The sequence below is a fragment of the Macaca mulatta genome, chromosome 9 (assembly GCF_049350105.2).
Source record: "Macaca mulatta isolate MMU2019108-1 chromosome 9, T2T-MMU8v2.0, whole genome shotgun sequence".
Taxonomy (NCBI): Eukaryota; Metazoa; Chordata; class Mammalia; order Primates; family Cercopithecidae; genus Macaca; species Macaca mulatta.
The window spans coordinates 53,204,278-53,223,577 of record NC_133414.1 but is presented as its reverse complement, the minus strand read 5'-3'; the positions used below and the strand labels follow the sequence as shown (position 1 = coordinate 53,223,577).

Sequence of the window (19,300 nt, the reverse complement as noted above, 5' to 3'; positions counted from 1 at the left end):
GATGTTTCTTATAATGCATATCTGTTGGTTGTTATTACTCTGTTTATGTTTACTCTGTATGTGGTGAAACCAGTCTCTACTAAAAATCCCAAAGATATTTGGAAATCATAAACAGAGTAATCTTAAACTTTTATTTTTGCTATGTATAGAATTCTACCTTTGAGTTTGTGTTTTTTCCTTTTACTTTAAAGTTGTCTTTTCATAATGTTTTGGGTTTTTATATGACTGCTTTTAAAGTTCTGTTTTGGTTTTGTTTTAGCTTATATTTATTCTTATTTAAGATCCACTGAACTCTGTGAATGTGACTTAAGTTTTTTCTTGAGTTTTTTTTTTTTTTTTTAAATCCATTCTGCCAATCTCTGCCTTTTTGTTGGAAGAATTTAACCTATTTTGAATTAAAGTTGGCTGGGCATGGTGGCTCTTGCCCGTAATCCCAGCACTTTGGAAGGCTAAGGCAGGTGAATTGCTTGAGTCCAGGAGTTCAAGACCAGCCTGACATGGTGAAACCCTGCCTCTACAAAAGATACAAAAATTAGCCCAGTGTGGTGGCGTGCACCTGGAGTCCCAGCTCCTCAGGAAGTTCAGGTGGAAGAATCGCTTGAGCTAACCCCCGGGAGGCTGAGGTTCCAGTGAGCCTAGATGGAGGCATTGAACTCCAGTCTGAGCCACAGAGTGAGACCCCATCTCCCAAAAACAAGAAAGAAAGAGAGAGAAGGAGGGAAGGAGAAGGAAGGAAAGGGGAAAGAGGGAAGGGAAAGGGAAAGGGGAGGGGGAGGGAAGGGGAAAGGGGAGAGGAAGGAAGAAGGAAGGGGAAATGAAAGGGAAGGGAAGAAGGAAAGGGAAAGGAAAGGGGAAGGGAAGAATGAAGGAGAGTGGAAAGGGAAGGAGGGAGGGAAGGGGAGGGAGGGAAGGGGAAGGGGAGGGGAGGGGAAAGGGAAGGGAAAGGGAAAGAAAAGGAAAGGAAGGAAAGAAGAGAGTTAAAGTTGTTTCTAACAAGGAAAGACTGACTTCTGCCAGTTGCTATATTTTTCTTTCTAATTTTTTGTTCATTTCTTTCACTGCTCTGTTTAGCTGATTTTTTGTAGCATATTTTTATTTACTTCCCATTTCCTTTTGTGTGTTTTTTAAGATATTTTGTTAGTGTTTACCAGATTAACAGTGAACATTCCATATTTATGACAATCTAGTTTAAATACCAGCTTTGTCTCAGTATCATACAAAAACTCTGCTCCTATACAGCTGCCTTCTCCTGCTGTTGTTGTTGCTACAGATTACATCTTTATACATTGTGCGCTGAATAACATAGATTTATAGTTACTGTGTATGCATTTGTGGTACACTTCTTTAGGAAATAAAGATTGGAGTTACAAACTACGAGTTGGAGTTACAAAATACAAAATGCTGGCTTTTGTACTTACATAATTTTTTACTGGAGCTCTTTATTTCTTCATACAGCTTTGAGTTATGAAGATCTTTTCATTTCAACCTTCCATTTAGTATTTTCTATAGGGCACGGTTTATGATAATGTGTTCTCTTGGCTTTTATCTGGAATGTTTTAATTTATCTTTCATTTTTGAAGGATCGATTTGCCAGGTTTACAAATTCCTGGCTGGCAGGATTTTCATTTTTGTTTTTTCCCCTCTTTAACACTTTAAAGATGCCATCCCACTGCCTTCTGGTCTCTGTGGTGTCTGACCTCTGTGGTTGTTATTTGGCTTTTGATAGTTTGATAATAATGTGCCTCAGTAGATCTCTTTGAATTTTTCTTACTTGGAGTTTGTTGAGCTTTGTGGATGTAAAATTTGTGTTATTCATAGAGTTTGGGCAGTTTTTATCCCTTATTTCTTTGAGTAATCTTTCTTCCCATTTCTGTCTCTTTTTTCCTTCTAGGACTCCTGTAATTGTATGATAGATAGTCCACTCAAAGTTGTCCCACAGGTCCCTTAGGCTCTATTCACATTTCTTTATTTTTTTTTTCTGTTCTGCTCCTCATACCAGATTACTTCAATTTTTATATCTTCCAATTCATGATTCTTTCAGCTGTCCACTCAAATGGGTTGTTAAAACCTCTAGTGGATTTTAAAATTTCAGTCATTTTACTTTTCAGCTTTAGATTTTCTACTTGGTTTCTTTTTAAAGGTTCCAACTCAGTTCAGACATTGTTGTCCTCATTTCTTTTATTTATTTGTAATTTTTGATGACGCTTAAGATAATTTATTTAAAATTTTTGTTTACTAAGTCCAATATCTGGGCTTTCTTAAGGAAGGAATTTGTTTTCCTTGAGTAGGCTCTATATTCTTGTGTCTTTGAATACCTTCTACTTTTTTGTTGGAAATTGGACATTTGAATATTTTAATATGGTAGCTTTGGAAATCAGATTTTTACCCTTCCCCAAGGTTTGCTGTTTTTCATTTTTGAAGGCTGCGGTTGTCTATTTGTTCAGGTACCTTACTATGCTATTTTTTTTTTTTTGTTTGAGACAGTCTCTCTCAGTCGCCAGGCTGGAGTACAGCGTTGCAATCTCGGCTCACTGCAACCTCTGCCTCCCGGGTTCAAGCAATTCTAGATCAGCCTCCCGCGTAGCTGGGACTACAGGCATGCGCCACCACGCCCAGCTAATTTTTGTATTTTTTTTTTAGTAGAGATGGGGTTTCACCATGTTGGCCAGGATGGTCTTGACCTCTTGACCTCCCAAAGTACTGGGATTACAGGCATGAGCCACTGTGCTCAGCCACCATGCTATTTTTATAGTCTGGTTTCCTCGTTCTATGTGTGTCACTGAAGTCTCTGTTCCTTAGTTTGCATTCAGCTAATGTTTTTACAGAGATTTCTTTGAATCCCTGGTGCTAAAGACAACAAATAAACACTTCTCCCAGTCTTTGCACATTGACTCTGTGCTGGGGTACTCTTTAACATTTAGCCAGGCTGTTTACAACCTTGCTTTAGCCATCATGTCCTGATTGCACTGAACCTTGAGAATAGCTGGAGGTGAAAGCTTATGGTCTTCTTAGGGCTTGTGAGTATACATTCTGCCTTGGATATGTGTCCGGATTTCTAAATTTCTCAGTATATGTGGGGGTTTTTGAAAGCCCAAATTTCCCAAAGATACCTTCTCCAGGTTTTCTTCTCAGGCCTTAAGTGGTATACTATATGTCTCAACCATAATCCTCTGCTGCAGACAACTGCAGATATTTTGTTCTCCTTACAGTGTTTTAAAGCAAGGATTATTTTTTTTCTATCCTAAATGAGTTCTGAGTTAGGTGAAACAGAGACAAGCATATTGCATCAGTCCTTCAGGTATTTCCCACATAGTTGGAACAGATAAACAATTCCTTGTAAGTAAAGTCTGCTCTGGTCCCTCTAGAATCAAGGACCAGGGACCCACACTTGGAACGCCGGGCTGCTGTCTCAAGGCTGTCACCAAGCCAAGGAGGGTTGGGTTAAAGGCAAGTAGAAGTGCCACAGAGCTTTCCTACCATTTTGAAGTTGCCTTTTTTTTTTTCTTTCTGATTTGGTGTCTATTTGATTGCGGTCAGCCTTTGACCTATTCAGAATTCTGACGAAGTTTATTCTGATAGTTTCTGCTTGTTTTTTGATGTCTCTGAGGGACCTGAGCTTGGTGCCGCCTACTTCTCCATTATGCTGACATAATTCCACTTCATTAATTTTGTACTCTTACATGTTTTTTTCTTATTATGTAAACTTTTTGCTTTAGAAGAGTTTTAGATTTATGGAAAAGTTGTGAAGACAGTACAAACGGTTTCCATATACATCCCATAAACACAGTTTCCCCTATCATTAACATATTAATGTAGTACATTTGTCACAATTAATGAAACAATATTGATATATTATTAAGTAATGACCACTTTATTGGGATTTTCTTAATTTTTCCCTAATGTAATTTTTCTGTTCCAGGATGCCTACATTCTACTTAGTCATCATGTCTCCTTAGACTCTTCTTGGCTGTGACAGTTTCTCAGACTTTCCTTGTTTTTGATAACCTTGACAATTTTGAGGGGTTCAAGTCAGGTGTTTTGTAGAATGTCCCTCAGTTGATATTTGTCTACTGTCTTCCTCATGATTAGACTGAGGTTAGGGTTTCTTAGAGGAAGACCACAGAGGTAGTGTCATTCAGTCATGTCATATCAAAGGAAAATGCTATGAGCATGATTTATCACTGTTGATGTATCACTGTTGATTACCTGGTGGAGGTAGTGTGGTCATGTTTCTCCACTGTAAATTTACTCCTTTGTCCTCTGTTTTCAGCTGTACTCTTTGGAATGAACTGGAGAATTAACGCTACACCTCCTTGATGGGAGAGGATCCATATAAATTATTAGGAATTCTGTGCAGGAGATTTGTCTGTTCTCTTGTGTTTATTTAATCATTTATTTATATTAGTATGAACTCATTGCTAGTTATCTTATACTTTGGTTATAATCCAACACTACCTTGTTCATTTTGTTGCTCCAACTGCTTCAGCTTGGCCATGAGGCTGTGTTTTCAGTTGGTTCCTGTGTCCCTTTGACATAGCCCATTATCGTGTTTTCGTTTGAGTACTTTCTCATTTTCTGGTACTAGAAGTGATTTCAGGCTCATTATATACGTGGTCTGCCCCAGCCCTAGAAGCAGCTGGTTTTCAAAGGAGCACTGGTTTTCTTTCTTTCTTTTTTCTTTTTTTGGAGACGGAGTCTCACTCTGTTGTCCAGGCTGGAGTGCAGTGGCATGATCTCAGCTCACTGCAACCTCTGCCTTCCGGTTTGGGCAATTCTTCTTCCTCAGCCTCCCGAGTAGCTGGGATTACTGGTGTGTGCCACTATACCTGACGAATTTAGATTGTTTAGCTTTGTAAGAAATTGCCAAACTGTCTTCCACAGGTGCTGTATCATTTTGCATTCCCACCAATTGTGAATCAAAATTCCTGTTATTCTGCATCTGAACCTGAAATTGATATTGTCATTGTTTTGGATTTAATCATTTTAATAAATGTTATGGTATCTCATTTTTGTTTCTGTAATGACACATGATGGTGAGCATTTGTTCGTATGTGTATTTGCTATTGGTCTGTCTTTGGTGACGTGTCTATTCAGATCTTTTGCTTGTTTTTCAAGTTGCATAATTTGTGTTCTTATTATTGAGTTTTGAGGGTTCTTTTGCATATTTTGCTTCTAACACCGTTTTGGATAAGTGTTTGCAAATAGTTTTTCTCAGTCTGTGGTCTGTTTTTTTCATTTTTGTAGAAGCATCTTTTGCAGAGCTAAACATGAATTTGATGCTATAAATTTCTCTCTGTGAACTACTGTCTCTGCATCCCATAAATTTTGATAAGGAGTATTTTCTTTTCTTTTTTTTTTTTTTTTGAGACAGAGTCTCGCTCTGTGGCCCAGGCTGGAGTGCAGTGGCCGGATCTCAGCTCACTGCAAGCTCCGCCTCCTGGGTTCACGCCATTCTCCTGCCTCAGCCTCCCGAGTAGCTGGGGACTACAGGCACCCGCCACCTTGCCCAGCTAGTTTTTTGTATTTTTTAGTAGAGATGGGGTTTCACCGTGTCAGCCAGGATGGTCTCGATCTCCTGACCTCGTGATCCGCCCGTCTCGGCCTCCCAAAGTGCTGGGATTACAGGCTTGAGCCACCGTGCCCAGCCGATAAGGAGTATTTTCATTTAAAACATTAAAAAATTTCTTTTGAGACTTTCTCTTTGATCTATAGGTTGTATGTTGTTTAGCTTTTAGGTATTTGGAGGATTTTTCAACCGTCTCTTGCTTATTGGTTTTATTTAATTCCATTGTAGTCTGAGAACATGTTTTTTGTATGATAGCTATTGCGTTAAGTTCATTAAGGTATGTTTTATGGCCCAAAATACGTTCTATGTTGAACATGAACAGAATGATAGAATGTATATTTTATTGTTTGGGATGAAGTATTCTATAAATGTCACTTAGATCAAGTTGGTTGATAGTGCTATTTTGGGTCATTTATGTACTTACTGATTTTCTGCCTGTTGATCCATCAGTACTTACAGGGGTGTTAAACCTCCAATTGTGGTGTATATTTCCAAGTTTTTGCCTTATGTATTTTGATAGTCTTTTGTTAAATGCATAAATATTTCAGATTATGTCTTCTTTAATATGATTTTGAACCCATGCAATGAGCTCTTAATTTCAGATATTGTGCTTTTCAGCTCTGGAATGTCCATTTTATGTATGTATGTGTGTGTGTGCATGTGTGTGTATGTGTATACATGTGTAAGAGGTGTCTGAGAGCACGCCCAGGTTATTAATGATGCCCTAGGATGACTCAGCATGTTTTGGAGCATGGCATTAGAAACCAAAATTGGGGTGCTAGGTGTGCCTGTTGTTACTGATGTATTGTTTCTTGTAGATCCATAGTCATACTTATGGCTATGATTTATTGTAGTAAAAGGATACAAAGCAAAATCAGCGAAATTCCTAGAGTTTTCTCCCAATGGGGTCTCACAGAACACGCTTAACTCCTCTAGCAATGACATGTGACAATACACGTAAAATGTATACCAAGGAAACTCACTAGACATTTGGTGCCCAGAATTTTTATTAGAGGCTGGTCACATAGGTACTGTCTGCCTATCATGTACCAAAATTCTAGACTCCCAGAAGCAATGCACATGTCGAGTATAAACCATATTACTTATACAAACAGCTCAGGCTCAGTGAGCCGTTCTTATCAGAGAAGGTTAAGGTCAGAACCTTTCTGAAATCCAAGCTCCCAAATGCCCATCAACGGTGATCTTTTGTAGCAGACCTTTCAAAGGTTAGTAGTCTCAGGCTTGCTGTGTTAACCTTTTTCTGTATAACACACATACCATGTATGTGTTGAACTTCTCCCATTTTCTCATTTATTTTGTTGATATTTTCTTCTGTTTTGTTGAACATGTTAATTCATTTTGAAGTTCTTGTTTGTTAATTCTACTATCTCAGTCACCTGTGAGTTTGCTTTTGTCTTTTTTTTATTGTCTCTGTCTTTTCACATACCTTGAAGTTTTTTACTAGATGCCAAATATTGTGTTTAAAAACAGTAACATTGGAAACATTGGTGGAAGCTCCAGAAGATGATCTTGTTGAGCGGAGAGGATTCATCCTTTTCTCTGATGGGCATGTAGACTGCGGGGCAGTCACTTGAATCAATATGTGCTGAGCTTGGTCATATTCATTTCATATTCATTTCAGTCCTATTATTTTAATAACAAAGTTTTACTTCCTTGATGACAGTTAACTTGATAATGTAAAAGGTAATATGAAACAACGAATATTTCCTCTGTAACTTCAATCTCCTTGGTACACACTGCTAGTTCCTGCAGTGTGCAACTTAATAAATGTTATTCTGTGTATCTCCTTATCAGGTCATAAGCACTCTGGGAACAGGGACCATGTTTGTCTGTTTTCACCAGTAGGATTTGCAGCACCTAGCACAATTCCAGACCCTTAATAAAAACTCAATTTATACAAGATATTTTGTTTTCTATATAGTATAGCACAGAGGGAGGTAAACTATCTGTCATTTTTTAGTAAACTCTAAAGATATTAGTTCTCTTAAATCTTTTCTATATCATCTAGTTCTGACCATTTCATGTAAAAAGACTATACTATTACAGGAACAAGTGTCATTCAAGGATGTATGTGTGGACTTCACTCAGGAAGAGTGGTATCTGCTGGACCCTGCTCAGAAGATACTATACAGAGATGTGATCCTGGAAAATTATAGCAATCTTGTCTCAGTAGGTAAGGAGTTTTTTTCCCCACATGACTATCAATAGCATGCATTTACTAGTTGATGAAATGTGAATGCCCTGTAGTTTTCTAAATTAAAGCTTGAGATTGAAGTCTCTGAGATGACTGATCTCATTTGGCCACCATAAAGGTGCTCTTCCTTCCTCAGGGATTGGTTCATTTGTGCACCTTCTTTGAATAGCTGGTGAAGCCGTGCCTTTCTTCCCCATCATGTATTCAGAGCCCCTGAAACAAAGCTATTTAGCTCCAGTCCTGTGTTATTTTATCTTAACAGGGTATTGCATTACTAAACCAGAAGTGGTCTTTAAGATCGAGCAAGGAGAAGAGCCCTGGATATTAGAGAAAGGATTCCCAAGCCAGTGCCACCCAGGTGAGTTAGTGATTTCAAGGCAGATGAAAGCCAGAGGAAATTAGAACTTAGGTAATTGGTTTAGAATTTGTCACCTTTAGAATATTTTTTAGAAATGTCTATTTTTAGCTCCAGACCTTTGGAAATGATCAAAAACAATTGGCCCACATCCCTGTTACCTTAATCACTCCTCCATATGTTATTCTCACTCATAAATGCTTTTCTTGGCTGGGTGCAGTGGCTCATGTCTGTAATCCCAGCACTTTGGGAGGCTGAGGCGGGTGGATCATGAGGTCAAGAGATCGAGACCATTCTGGCCAACATGGTGGAACCCCGTCTCTACTAAAAATACGAAAAATGAACTGGATGTGGTGATACGCTCCTGTAGTCCCAGCTACTCGGGAGGCTGAGACAGGAGAATCGTGAACCTGGAGGGTGGAGGTTGCAGTGAGCTGAGATTGCGCCACCGTACTCCAGCCTGGTGACAGAGTGAGACTGTCTCAAAACAAACAAACAAACAAAAAACAAAAAAAAAACAACACAACAAAAAACTTTCTTTTATTTTTTTGACATTTTGAAGTATTTTACTTATACCTATAATCCAAACCAGTTGGCTTCATTTTAGATATGTTTTCTTGGTTAGTTTGTCTTTATCTTTTAAAATTGTTTGCCTTCCTTCTGTTGTCTTGGACACCTTTTGTTAGCTGACAGGTATTCATGCAATCCTTCCATATTTTCATTTAACAACATATGATGAGCACTTACTATGTCTGTTATGTTTTAGGTAATTAACAGAATAATGTCCCTGGTATCCTAGTGTGTATTACAATAAAGGACAAAAAAATGCGTGTGTGTGCACATGTCTGTGTGTGTGTGTATATGTACACACCCATGTGCATATGTGTGTGTATATAGGTGCACACACACTGTTAGGTCATGGTCAGTGCTGTGAAGAGAATTCACACGGGAAAGGAGGATGAATAATGACGGTATAGTCTTGTTTGGCAAGTAGGTTAGAGAAAACCTTTTTGAGGAGTTCCCACATTAGAGATGAGGCTTTAATAATATGAAAGTGTGAGTTATGTGGATTCAGAGTAGTCCAGGCAGAGAGAACATAAGATACCAAACCTCTTAGACAGATGTGTTCTTAGAATGTTTGAACACTGTGAGGGAAACCACTGTGGTTGGAAGCTAGTGGGCATGGTGGAGACTGGTGGGAGATAATGTCATGAGAAGTAACATGAACTATGGTAGATACATTAATTTTACTTTTGGTGCTATGAGAAACTGTTTTGAGTAAATGTAAATCAGCTTAAGTTGTCAGATTTGATTTACAGTTTAAAAGGATCTCTCTGACATCTGTGCAGTGTATATACTGTGGTGGGTGGTTATGGGTGGCATGAGTAGGGATAGGGTACCATATGTGCTTCAGAGGTGAGAGGATAGTGGCTGAGACTGTGTTGGAGGTGCCAGAGGTACTGAGAAGTGGTAGGTTTGTACAAATATCTTGAAGATGGAGCCAAGAGTATTTGCTGTCAGATTGTATATGAGAGAAAGGGGAATCAAGTGTGACCCCGATAATTTGTCTCAAGCAGCTAGATAAATTAGGTTATCATTTACTGAGACAGAGAAAAATTAGAGAGGAGACGTATAAGGGAGTTATCACGGATTTAATTTTGAACACCAGAAGTTGGAGATAACTGTTAGAATCAAGGCTGTTTTTGACTAGGAGATTGGATATGTGTAAGTACATGGTTGAGGCCAGAACTAGAAGTATCCATTTGAAAGGCATCAACTTTAGATGATGTTAAAGGAATGAGGCAGAATGAGATCTTCAAGACCAGAAGTCAACAGACTTTTTTGTAAATGACCAGATAGTAAATGTTTGAGGCTTAGCAGGCCACATATGGTTGTGGTTACCGCTGCTCCTCCTCATCTTCTTTCTTTTCCTTATTCCTTCTCTTTCTCCTCTTGCTCTTTCTCTCTCCTCTCTTTTCCTCTTCCCTTTTCTCTACTGTCTCATCCAGCTTTTTCCCTTTAAAAACTTAAAAAACATTCTTAGCTCAAGGGCCATTGTCTTGTAGTTATATGCCAACCCCTTTTCTAGAGTGTGATTGTATGTAGGTGAGAGTAGTCCTGGGACAAAAATGCTTTTGGTAAGTATTAAATTCATCCCATAGAGGATATTGAAGAATAACAATCTGAGCTACACAAAAACCAGAGAGCCTGGTTTCCTGTAGTCAAATAAGGTACATTCTTCCACGTTACTGCTATCTTGAATGGCAACCATGGCATTGCTGTGCTAATAAACCTGTTAATATCTCCTACCGGTCTCTTTGTTCCTATTGTTATTTTTCATTTAAAACTATCTTCTACATACCTTTATATTCTCACTTTTCATTGATATAATTCAAAAGCAAAACTATGTCTGTATTCTCTCATTCCTGACTCAGTCTAATTATTAGTTGTCTAATTTCTAATTCCTAGTTGGTTCTTTTCTCTTTTTTTTAGCCTAAATTATTCAATTTATCTTCCTTTAGCTTAAAAAACGAACCTAAAGTTGCTGCTTATTAATAAATTAAATTTCCTTTTCTTTTCTTTTTTAAATTTTAAACACTTGTGTCAAGGGCTGACTTTCAATAGATCACAGCAAGGGAGCTGCTCAGTAAATTTCCCTTTCAATGACTATGATAGTGTAGTCGTTTGCTACCTGTCTTAAATTTGTTTGTTTCTGCTCCCTAAAATTTATGTCAAATCCCATCCTATTCTATGTCTTAAATTTTATTTGCAAATGCTTTCTCATTTATTGAAAAACTTCCATTCTTGTTTGCCTAGCCTTTTTTCAGGTAATTCATACTGTGTGTGTAAAGTGTTTAGACATTGAATAGTAATGGCTTGTTATTATTTAACTTGTTTTAAGTTAGAACTTAATTTTTAGCTGAAACTTAAATAGCCCAGATTTTATGACATTAACTCACCAGTGGCTGTATGCCAAAAACTCAGACCTGTTCATATGGCTTAGGGTTGCTTAGGGTTTCTTTCTGTATTGAGATTTTTGTTCTCCAAAAGAGAAGGGCCTCTCTTACTAATTTGGATATGTTGATAATTACTTTGTTGATTATCTGTGTAGCCAGATTTAGGAGAGAGCATTCATTTTCATACATTCTGAAAGTATTCTATGGTACTCTTTCTAAATACACATCCCCATATTTTGTCCTCATGTATTATAGCTGATCAGGTACAGGTTGAAAATAATTCAGTGCATGTTGCTTTATAAGAATAATGTACAGTTTGCTCAGTGGGGGCAGAGGAAACAAGACTATAGTAACACCTGCCAAGATCTGGACTCTGGTCACAATAGAGGCAATAGCATTGAGCAAGGGATTTATTTTATGTTACAATGAATTATATAGACAGTAACTTCTAAAGGATGGATCAAGTGGAGCCTTAAAATGGCAGAGATGTTATAGAGATTTTTGCTATCATTATTTTATTTTTATTAGTTTTTGTTTTTAAGTTAAAGTAGCAGTTCACTGAAGGATATCCAGGATCTAAGGAGAGATAAGGATAGAATGTTTCTAGCTGAGTGGAAGGTATGTTGTTGGGGATGAGCAATTTCTGAGAGTCTAATCTCTAGCCAAACTGCACAGAAATATTTTTAATAGATTTGCATGATGTTGAGAAGATGAGGGTGTAAACCATGCTTTACCTCTGCCAAACTTAATTCTTATGTTTCTCACTACCACTCACTCTATTTCCTTTTTAAAAAAACAACTCCCTTGAACTCATTCTCTGTGCATTTCCTGCTCTTTGAAAAAACAGCTCTCAGAATATCTCTATCTCCTATTTATCATGTCTTGAGTTTATTTCACCTTCCCTAGTATGCTTTTCCTACGGCGTTAAAAAAAATTATTTCTTCTCAATAAAACTTAAAGAAAACACTGGATCTTGGGCTATATAGGACTATTCTTTTGAACCCAAGGAAGTTGATGTTTTCAGAATGTTAATTTTCTTGTTGATTCAAAGAAAGAAGTGTGTACTCTGGTGGGAATTCTACCCCAGAAAACTGTGTGTGAGAGGATTAGGACCAAGCTCTATTTTGTCTCCACCAAACTTAATTCGTCCTCTGAAACCCCTTGTGTGCTAATCTTCACCATCTCTTTATTCAGTGTTCATTGTCTCTGTTGGGTTCACCCCATTTTCTCCGAGTTTTTCTATTTCTGAATCAGCCACTCTAGTTCTCTGTGCTGTGAATTTTATTTCACCTTTTCTTTTCAGTTTTGAAGGTTATATTTATAAAGTGTTAAATGTCATTGCCAATTTCCTCTCCCTGTTTCCACTGAAGCATGTTTATGTTTTCCACCTAAACCCTGGTGGGTAATGAAAATGTACACTTGAACTCAGTTCACACCAGTAAACTGAATTTAAAACAAAAGAATTGACTGTATGATAGGGCATTTGTGTAAAAGTCCAATTCCATCAGAAATGTACTAAGGTTCATAAGATGTGGTTATTTTTCTCATTTCTAGAAAGGAAATGGAAAGTTGATGACATGTTAAAGAGCAACCAGGAAAATGAAGATGACCATTTTTGGGAGCTTCTATTCCACAACAAAACAGTAAGTGTAGAAAATGGAGACAAAGGAGGCAAAACTTTCAATTTGGGCACAGACCCTGTTTCTTTAAGAAATTATCCCTATAAAATATGTGACTCATGTGAAATGAGTTTGAAAAATATTTCGGGCTTAATTATTAGTAAAAAGAACTGTTCCAGAAAGAAGCCTGATGAGTTTAATGTATGTGAGAGATTGCTCCTTGATATTAGGCATGAGAAAATCCCTATTGGAGAGAAGTCTTATAAATATGATCAAAAAAGGAATGCCATTAATTATCACCAGGATCTCAGTCAGCCAAGTTTTGGCCAACCTTTTGAGTATAATAAAAATGGACAAGGCTTCCATGATGAGGCAGCATTTTTTACAAATAAGAGATCTCAGATGGGAGAGACAGTCTGTAAATATAACGAATGTGGAAGAACCTTCATTGAAAGTTTAAAGCTCAATATATCTCAAAGAACTCATTTGGAAATGGAGCCGTATGGATGCAGTATTTGTGGGAAGTCCTTCTGCATGAATTTAAGGTTCGGACATCAGAGAGCTCTTACAAAGGACAATCCTTATGAATATAATGAATATGGGGAAATCTTCTGTGACAATTCAGCTTTCATTATCCATCAGGGAGCTTACACAAGAAAGATTCTCCATGAATATAAAGTGAGTGACAAAACCTGGGAAAAGTCAACTCTCTTAAAACATCAGATAGTACACATGGGGGGAAAGTCTTATGATTATAATGAAAATGGGAGCAATTTCAGCAAGAAGTCACATCTTACCCAGCTTCGGAGAGCTCACACAGGAGAAAAAACCTTTGAATGTGGTGAATGTGGGAAAACCTTCTGGGAGAAGTCAAACCTTACTCAACATCAGAGAACACACACAGGGGAGAAGCCCTATGAATGTACTGAATGTGGGAAAGCCTTTTGCCAGAAGCCACACCTGACCAACCATCAGCGAACACATACAGGAGAAAAACCATATGAATGTAAGCAATGTGGAAAAACATTCTGCGTGAAGTCAAACCTCACTGAACATCAGAGAACACACACAGGGGAGAAACCCTATGAATGTAATGCGTGTGGGAAATCCTTCTGCCACAGATCAGCCCTCACTGTCCATCAGAGAACACACACAGGGGAGAAACCCTTTATATGTAATGAATGTGGAAAATCCTTCTGTGTGAAGTCAAACCTAATTGTACATCAAAGAACTCACACTGGGGAGAAACCCTATAAGTGTAATGAATGTGGGAAAACCTTCTGTGAAAAATCAGCTCTCACTAAACATCAGAGGACTCACACAGGGGAGAAGCCGTATGAGTGTAATGCATGTGGGAAGACCTTTAGTCAGAGGTCAGTGCTCACCAAACATCAGAGAATTCATACGAGGGTGAAAGCTCTTTCAACATCCTGAATGTTAGAAGCCTTCGTACACCTGTGAAATTGGTTATACAGTTTCAAAAGAGATTAGAGAAAGCCAAAGAATGTCAGACATTTGTAGAAAATGACTTCTTGTTTGAATATGTAAAAGCTTTCAAGAAAAATTAAAACCTTTCATTAGAAAATTTGTACTGAGGGGAATTCTGTTCACCTAAGTAATATGGTGAAAATATTTATCTAGAATTTATGCTGTTTAGTGTTGTATTCCAGATGTGATACCAAAATTGTATTGCAAATATAATGGACAATATTCATTTATACCCATATTCACAGTGGGATCTGAAGCTTGTAAAAGTTGAATGACAACAGCATTAGACATACATGTGAAGAGTCCCTGATGTTTGTAGACCTTATGTGAGTATGCTAATATAATAAATTTGAGTATGCTTGATTTGTATATTGGAATTCAACATGATTGTGATGAGAAAGTACGTACCCTTAATTGAGTAACTACTATGGTATGTGTTAATATTTTCCACACTAAATACCATTGGTGTCTTTATAGGTTGATATATATGTGTATGTACATATGTTTGTATGGATATGTAAATATATTTCTACACATATACTTAAATATAGTGATGTGCTAGTATAACCTCATACTGACTTAAAAGTTCTGCTGATTGTTAAATTTTAAGGAATTTTGTGAGCCAGTTATTAAAAACAGTCATTATTTAAAATATGTAAACTTACAGTTAAATTAAAAACAAAGGTAATAAATACTCAGCACTCATCACTTCCTAATTATTTTGCTACATTTCACTATTACCTTTGTTGTTTTACTTATTTAATCTGTGTGATGAAAATACTGTATATAGTGTGCACTGCACATCTGTCTCTTCCCAACTCGACATGCAGTGCTGTCTTGTTGGTAGCTTGGACTTAGTGGGAGTGTTTACACCATGGAAATTGACAAACTATAAATCAGGGTTTTAATTTTCTCAGATAACCTGCTGTCAAATATTTATAGCACATCACTGTGTATATATGAAAACGTATTTGGCAATACAAACTGCGTACCCCTTCTCTTTCCTGACGTAAATAAATGGCTATGGCCATTTACAGCTGAACCGCATCTTCAAGAAAGAAGCCAAAAATATTTTCGTGAGGTTTTTAACTACCTCTGAATCCGTCCTACTCTAAATACTACCAGAGTCCCTTTGTAGTTTGGCCAGTATGTGTTTTTAGTGAAATATTATTTCACAAAGAACTATATCATGTACCTTTCCTCTGACTGTTTCCTGGCATATATGCATGAATATGGCCATTATTGAACTGTCACTTGAGTAAAGAAGTTAAACAGTAGTTTTCTGAGGTTTTTCAGCTACCTCTGGGTCATTCTGTAATGTAAATGCTGTTAAGAATGGTTTTTACATAAATTATGCAAAGGTTAACAAACAGTAATACTGCACTCCTCAAATAAAAAGTGGCGGTATGTAATGAAAGGCCCTTTTCATACCCTTGTTATTTCATTATGTATCTGTTTGGGCATGGCCTATGTGACACTAGTTCTGTGTATTAGTATTTTAGAGTGTCCCTGCTTCCCTTGTCCTGTTGTTTCCTTTGCCCCCCTCTTGGAACACAGTGGTCAGCAGTTCTAATAGATACTGCCCATGTGATGGCCATTCCCTACTTCATCCTTGCTGAGCTAAATTTTTTATTTTTGTGCATTCTTCTCCCAGATGACTTAAGTGGTAAGTCCAAATTAGTCAAAGCTAATCATGGAAGTTCCATTTTAATGATTTTGTTGGGGTGAACTTGGGAGCAGTGAGATGTTTGGGAATTATTGTGTAGTCCTTCTGGGAAAGATCTCCTTGATACAACATTGTCATGACATGAGAAGAGACTTTGTCTCTTCTACTGGGCTTTTTCATGTCTGTACATGCTATTGGCTTATCGTTTGTATCTGAAGGGCAGTAGGCTGAAGATAACAGTGTACAAGGTGGGAAAAACCAGCTCAGAGGTGATGTTGCCGAGCTACTCTGCTCTCTGTACCTGCTCTCCACTGGGACTTCGTATAACCCTCAATTGTTTTTTATTTGGTCTTAGGGCTATCTGATACTTAAGAGCTGAAGGCATTCCAGCTGGCACAGAGGAATATTTTTCTAAGTGTTAATGTTCTATATGGTAATTGGGGGAAGAATTATTTCTTTTGACAAGTTAATATACGGATGGCTGTTTGTATCAGCCATGGTTCTTTCTGGCGGAAAACAGAATTCTCCAACTAAAAAGATTTTAATGGCAGACTGATTACAGTGGTGTGGGCCAGAAACAAGGGGCACTGAAACACCCAGAGACTTGTATCAGCAGGAAGCCATTACCATTCTGAGCCTTGAAGGGCAAGGATGGAAACAGTGTTACCAGAGCCCAGTAAGAACTGCTGTCATGGAGGAGGGGCCACCTTGTAAGAGACATCATTACTACCAGAACTGTGGTGCCAAATTGCTGGTGCCTCTCTTTGGAGAAACCAACCAGATACATCTGCGGGAGAGCCCAGGTGGGCACAGAGAAGGGTGGAGAGAGAATCTGGGAAGAGAAATGGAGAATAAGCAGCACAGTGTTTTTCATTTCTGTAAATTCCTATGTAGAAGGCTCAGTGTTAGAAATAAAGTTACTCTACTAGTTGCAAGTTAAGTGTTTCTGTTTGTTCTCCTTTCCTATTGGCATAAGTAAACTCCCTTTGGAACCACGCAGGTATGTCTCTCCTTCAACATGTGTGAAGCAGACATTATATTAAATTACATTATTCATATGTCCCTGTGGTGTTTCTTATTGTATGTGGTGTAAGGTAAGCAGCTCTGTATCCTTCCAAATAAATAGCCAGTTGTCCCTGCACTGTTTGATTAATTCACCCTTTCTTGTGTTAATTTGATACATTTTTATTATGTACTTAAATATGTGTTATGAGTATTGCTTTTGACTGCTCAGTGCAACTTTTCTGCATTCTTCTAGTAATAGAACCTGTCATAGTGATCACGGGGTGGCATTTACCCCAATCCTGGCTCCACAGAGTACTATGTCTTCATGTCCTCCACATTTGTATTGATCCAGAAATAGTAGTTTGTTACAAAAGAGGCCAGTGACAAGCCATTCTAGAATATTTTTATTGGGAGGTCACTGTAGACCAGAGAGTTTGTGTCCTTATTGCTTCCAGCAGTCATGTTGACAAAGTACATTTGCTCTGTAATCTACTGAAAGTCAGTCTGCAACACAAAAATGAAAAAAAGAAAAGAAGATGGCTATGATAAGCATCATAAAGAAAAATCAAAATAGGAAAAGTCAGATACAAGGTTTGATTTTAGATAGGATGGAGAGGAAAAGACCTCACTGAGCAGGCTACATTGAGGGAGGAGTGATGTGGATAGTATCTCGAAGAATAGTGTGTTCACATGTGTGTCTCTAACACATGCAAACTTAAGATTAACACCAAAAACTTAAGATTCTGTTTTATGAGATCCTTACCCTAATTACCTGTAATGTACTTTGTTGATATTTTCTCTTATACTGCATTCTATTAAAAGAAATACTTTTTCCCATATACTAAACTGATCTCACAATCAACAGTTTATCCTCCAGTGCACTCATGTTTAAACCAGGATGAGAATTGCTGGGTCATAGATTTGTGATTTCTGAAATGACTAATCACTCCCAGTGCCTGGAAATAGTTTTCTGATAAACTCCTAAGAGCCTGTTTTTGGAACTGGGCTTACTTTCTGTCTTGAAATTGCCTTTCTCTGGTCTAGTGGGCCCTGTCACTTCACACCCTACCTGTATTTAGCAGGGAAATGTGGAACTATTGCTTCTGGTAGGGTTCAGCCCATGGGTATCCTTGATGCCTTCAACCCCTACCCCTGTTTGCTGCTGGCAGCCAGAGACTGTAGCTGTGACTGCCCTGGATCCTTTCATCATATCTGTCCTTTTCTGAGGAAGACTTACCTATTCTCCTTCCTGTTTTTCCAGTGAGTCTTCATCTGTCACCCAGTGACTGGACACTGCACACTCAACCTCCTCCTTTTGTCTGAGGAACTCCAACTCCCTTTTCCCAACCTACCTCTCTTCTCAGATCTTGCATTCCCAGGCTTCTCTTTCAGACAACAAAAAACCAATGTCTTCTCTTAGACAGCAGTTATGAAGAGCAAGGTCTCAGATACTTTGGAAGGTGAGAATTGATGACTAATATGAAGCTATGCCATGTTTGGAGTCCATACTTTCGTATAGCCAATGCTGTCTGTTATTGGTTTCTTTATCTACAGAATGGGGGTAGTTATCCTCTCTACAAAAGTGGGCCTTAACCGTAAGCTTGCTTTCAGTAATAGCCAAAAATTCTCCCTTTACCAATCCCCTAAAGGAAGCTCAGGACCTCAGAAAAGAAGACAGGAGTTCAGAATTTCTTCAACTCAGACCCCTTGTAAAGGCTTACCCTATTCTTGTGGATCTCTGATAACATCCCTTAAAACAGAAAACGAACTTGGAGAAACTTGGCAGCCGTGACTGGTGCCCATGACATAGTGGGACTTCCTTAGCTTTCGCAGGCCTAGATTCCCCTGTGCTGATGTCTGCACCAGTTGCCGATATTGGGAGAATAAATATTCTTTGGAATTTGACAGATGAGTTCTCTTCAACCCACCTCACTCACATATTGGTTCACTTCCCTAAAGTAACTTGGTTTTTAGTTCTGTCTGGGCTTTTTTCCATGCACTGTAACCAATATATATGTGCCTGTAGAGAATTTATAACATACTGGAGTTTTATGGACATTTGAGTATTAAAAATCAAGAAATATGGTCAGAATATTAATCAAATGCTAGAATACATACAAAATCATAAGAGATTTGCCTTTAATTAGATCCAGGCATGACTGGAGAGTTGTAAGTTGTATTTTTAATTGCTTCTAAAGAGAAATAAATAGTAGTATCAGCTCAGCCACAGGAAATTAACCTTAGATGAATTGATACTACTATTATGTGTGGTTTTTAGTTTTCTCAGATGATTTGGTGATGTATACACATATTATTGTTACGTTATTACAGTTAAATATATTTTAAAGTTCCTATAGAAATGTTGCCTAAGTTTTCAAACTGGTAATGTTAGTGGTAGTGATGAAAAACATACCTGAACATCAATAACT

The 19,300-nt window shown here is 37.9% G+C and overlaps 1 protein-coding gene across 9 annotated transcripts in view; it reads left to right on the top strand.

The window, feature by feature from the left end:
- ZNF248 (zinc finger protein 248) overlaps window positions 1–16,801 on the top strand; it is a 29,911-nt gene extending 13,110 nt beyond the window's left edge. For 5 of the 9 annotated variants that reach the window (XM_077946261.1, XM_015146857.3, XM_028826214.2 and 2 more), the window contains 3 exons: window positions 7,634–7,760; window positions 8,044–8,139; window positions 12,648–16,801. In XM_077946261.1, coding sequence (XP_077802387.1) covers window positions 12,671–14,146 — 1,476 coding nt within the window. In that variant the 5' untranslated portion in view covers window positions 7,634–7,760; window positions 8,044–8,139; window positions 12,648–12,670 and the 3' untranslated portion in view covers window positions 14,147–16,801. The remainder of the gene's footprint in view (window positions 1–7,633; window positions 7,761–8,043; window positions 8,140–12,647) is intronic. The other 4 variants (XM_015146860.3, XM_028826217.2, XM_028826218.2 and 1 more) reach the window with 1 other exon arrangement.
- The last annotated feature ends 2,499 nt before the right edge of the window (window positions 16,802–19,300 follow it).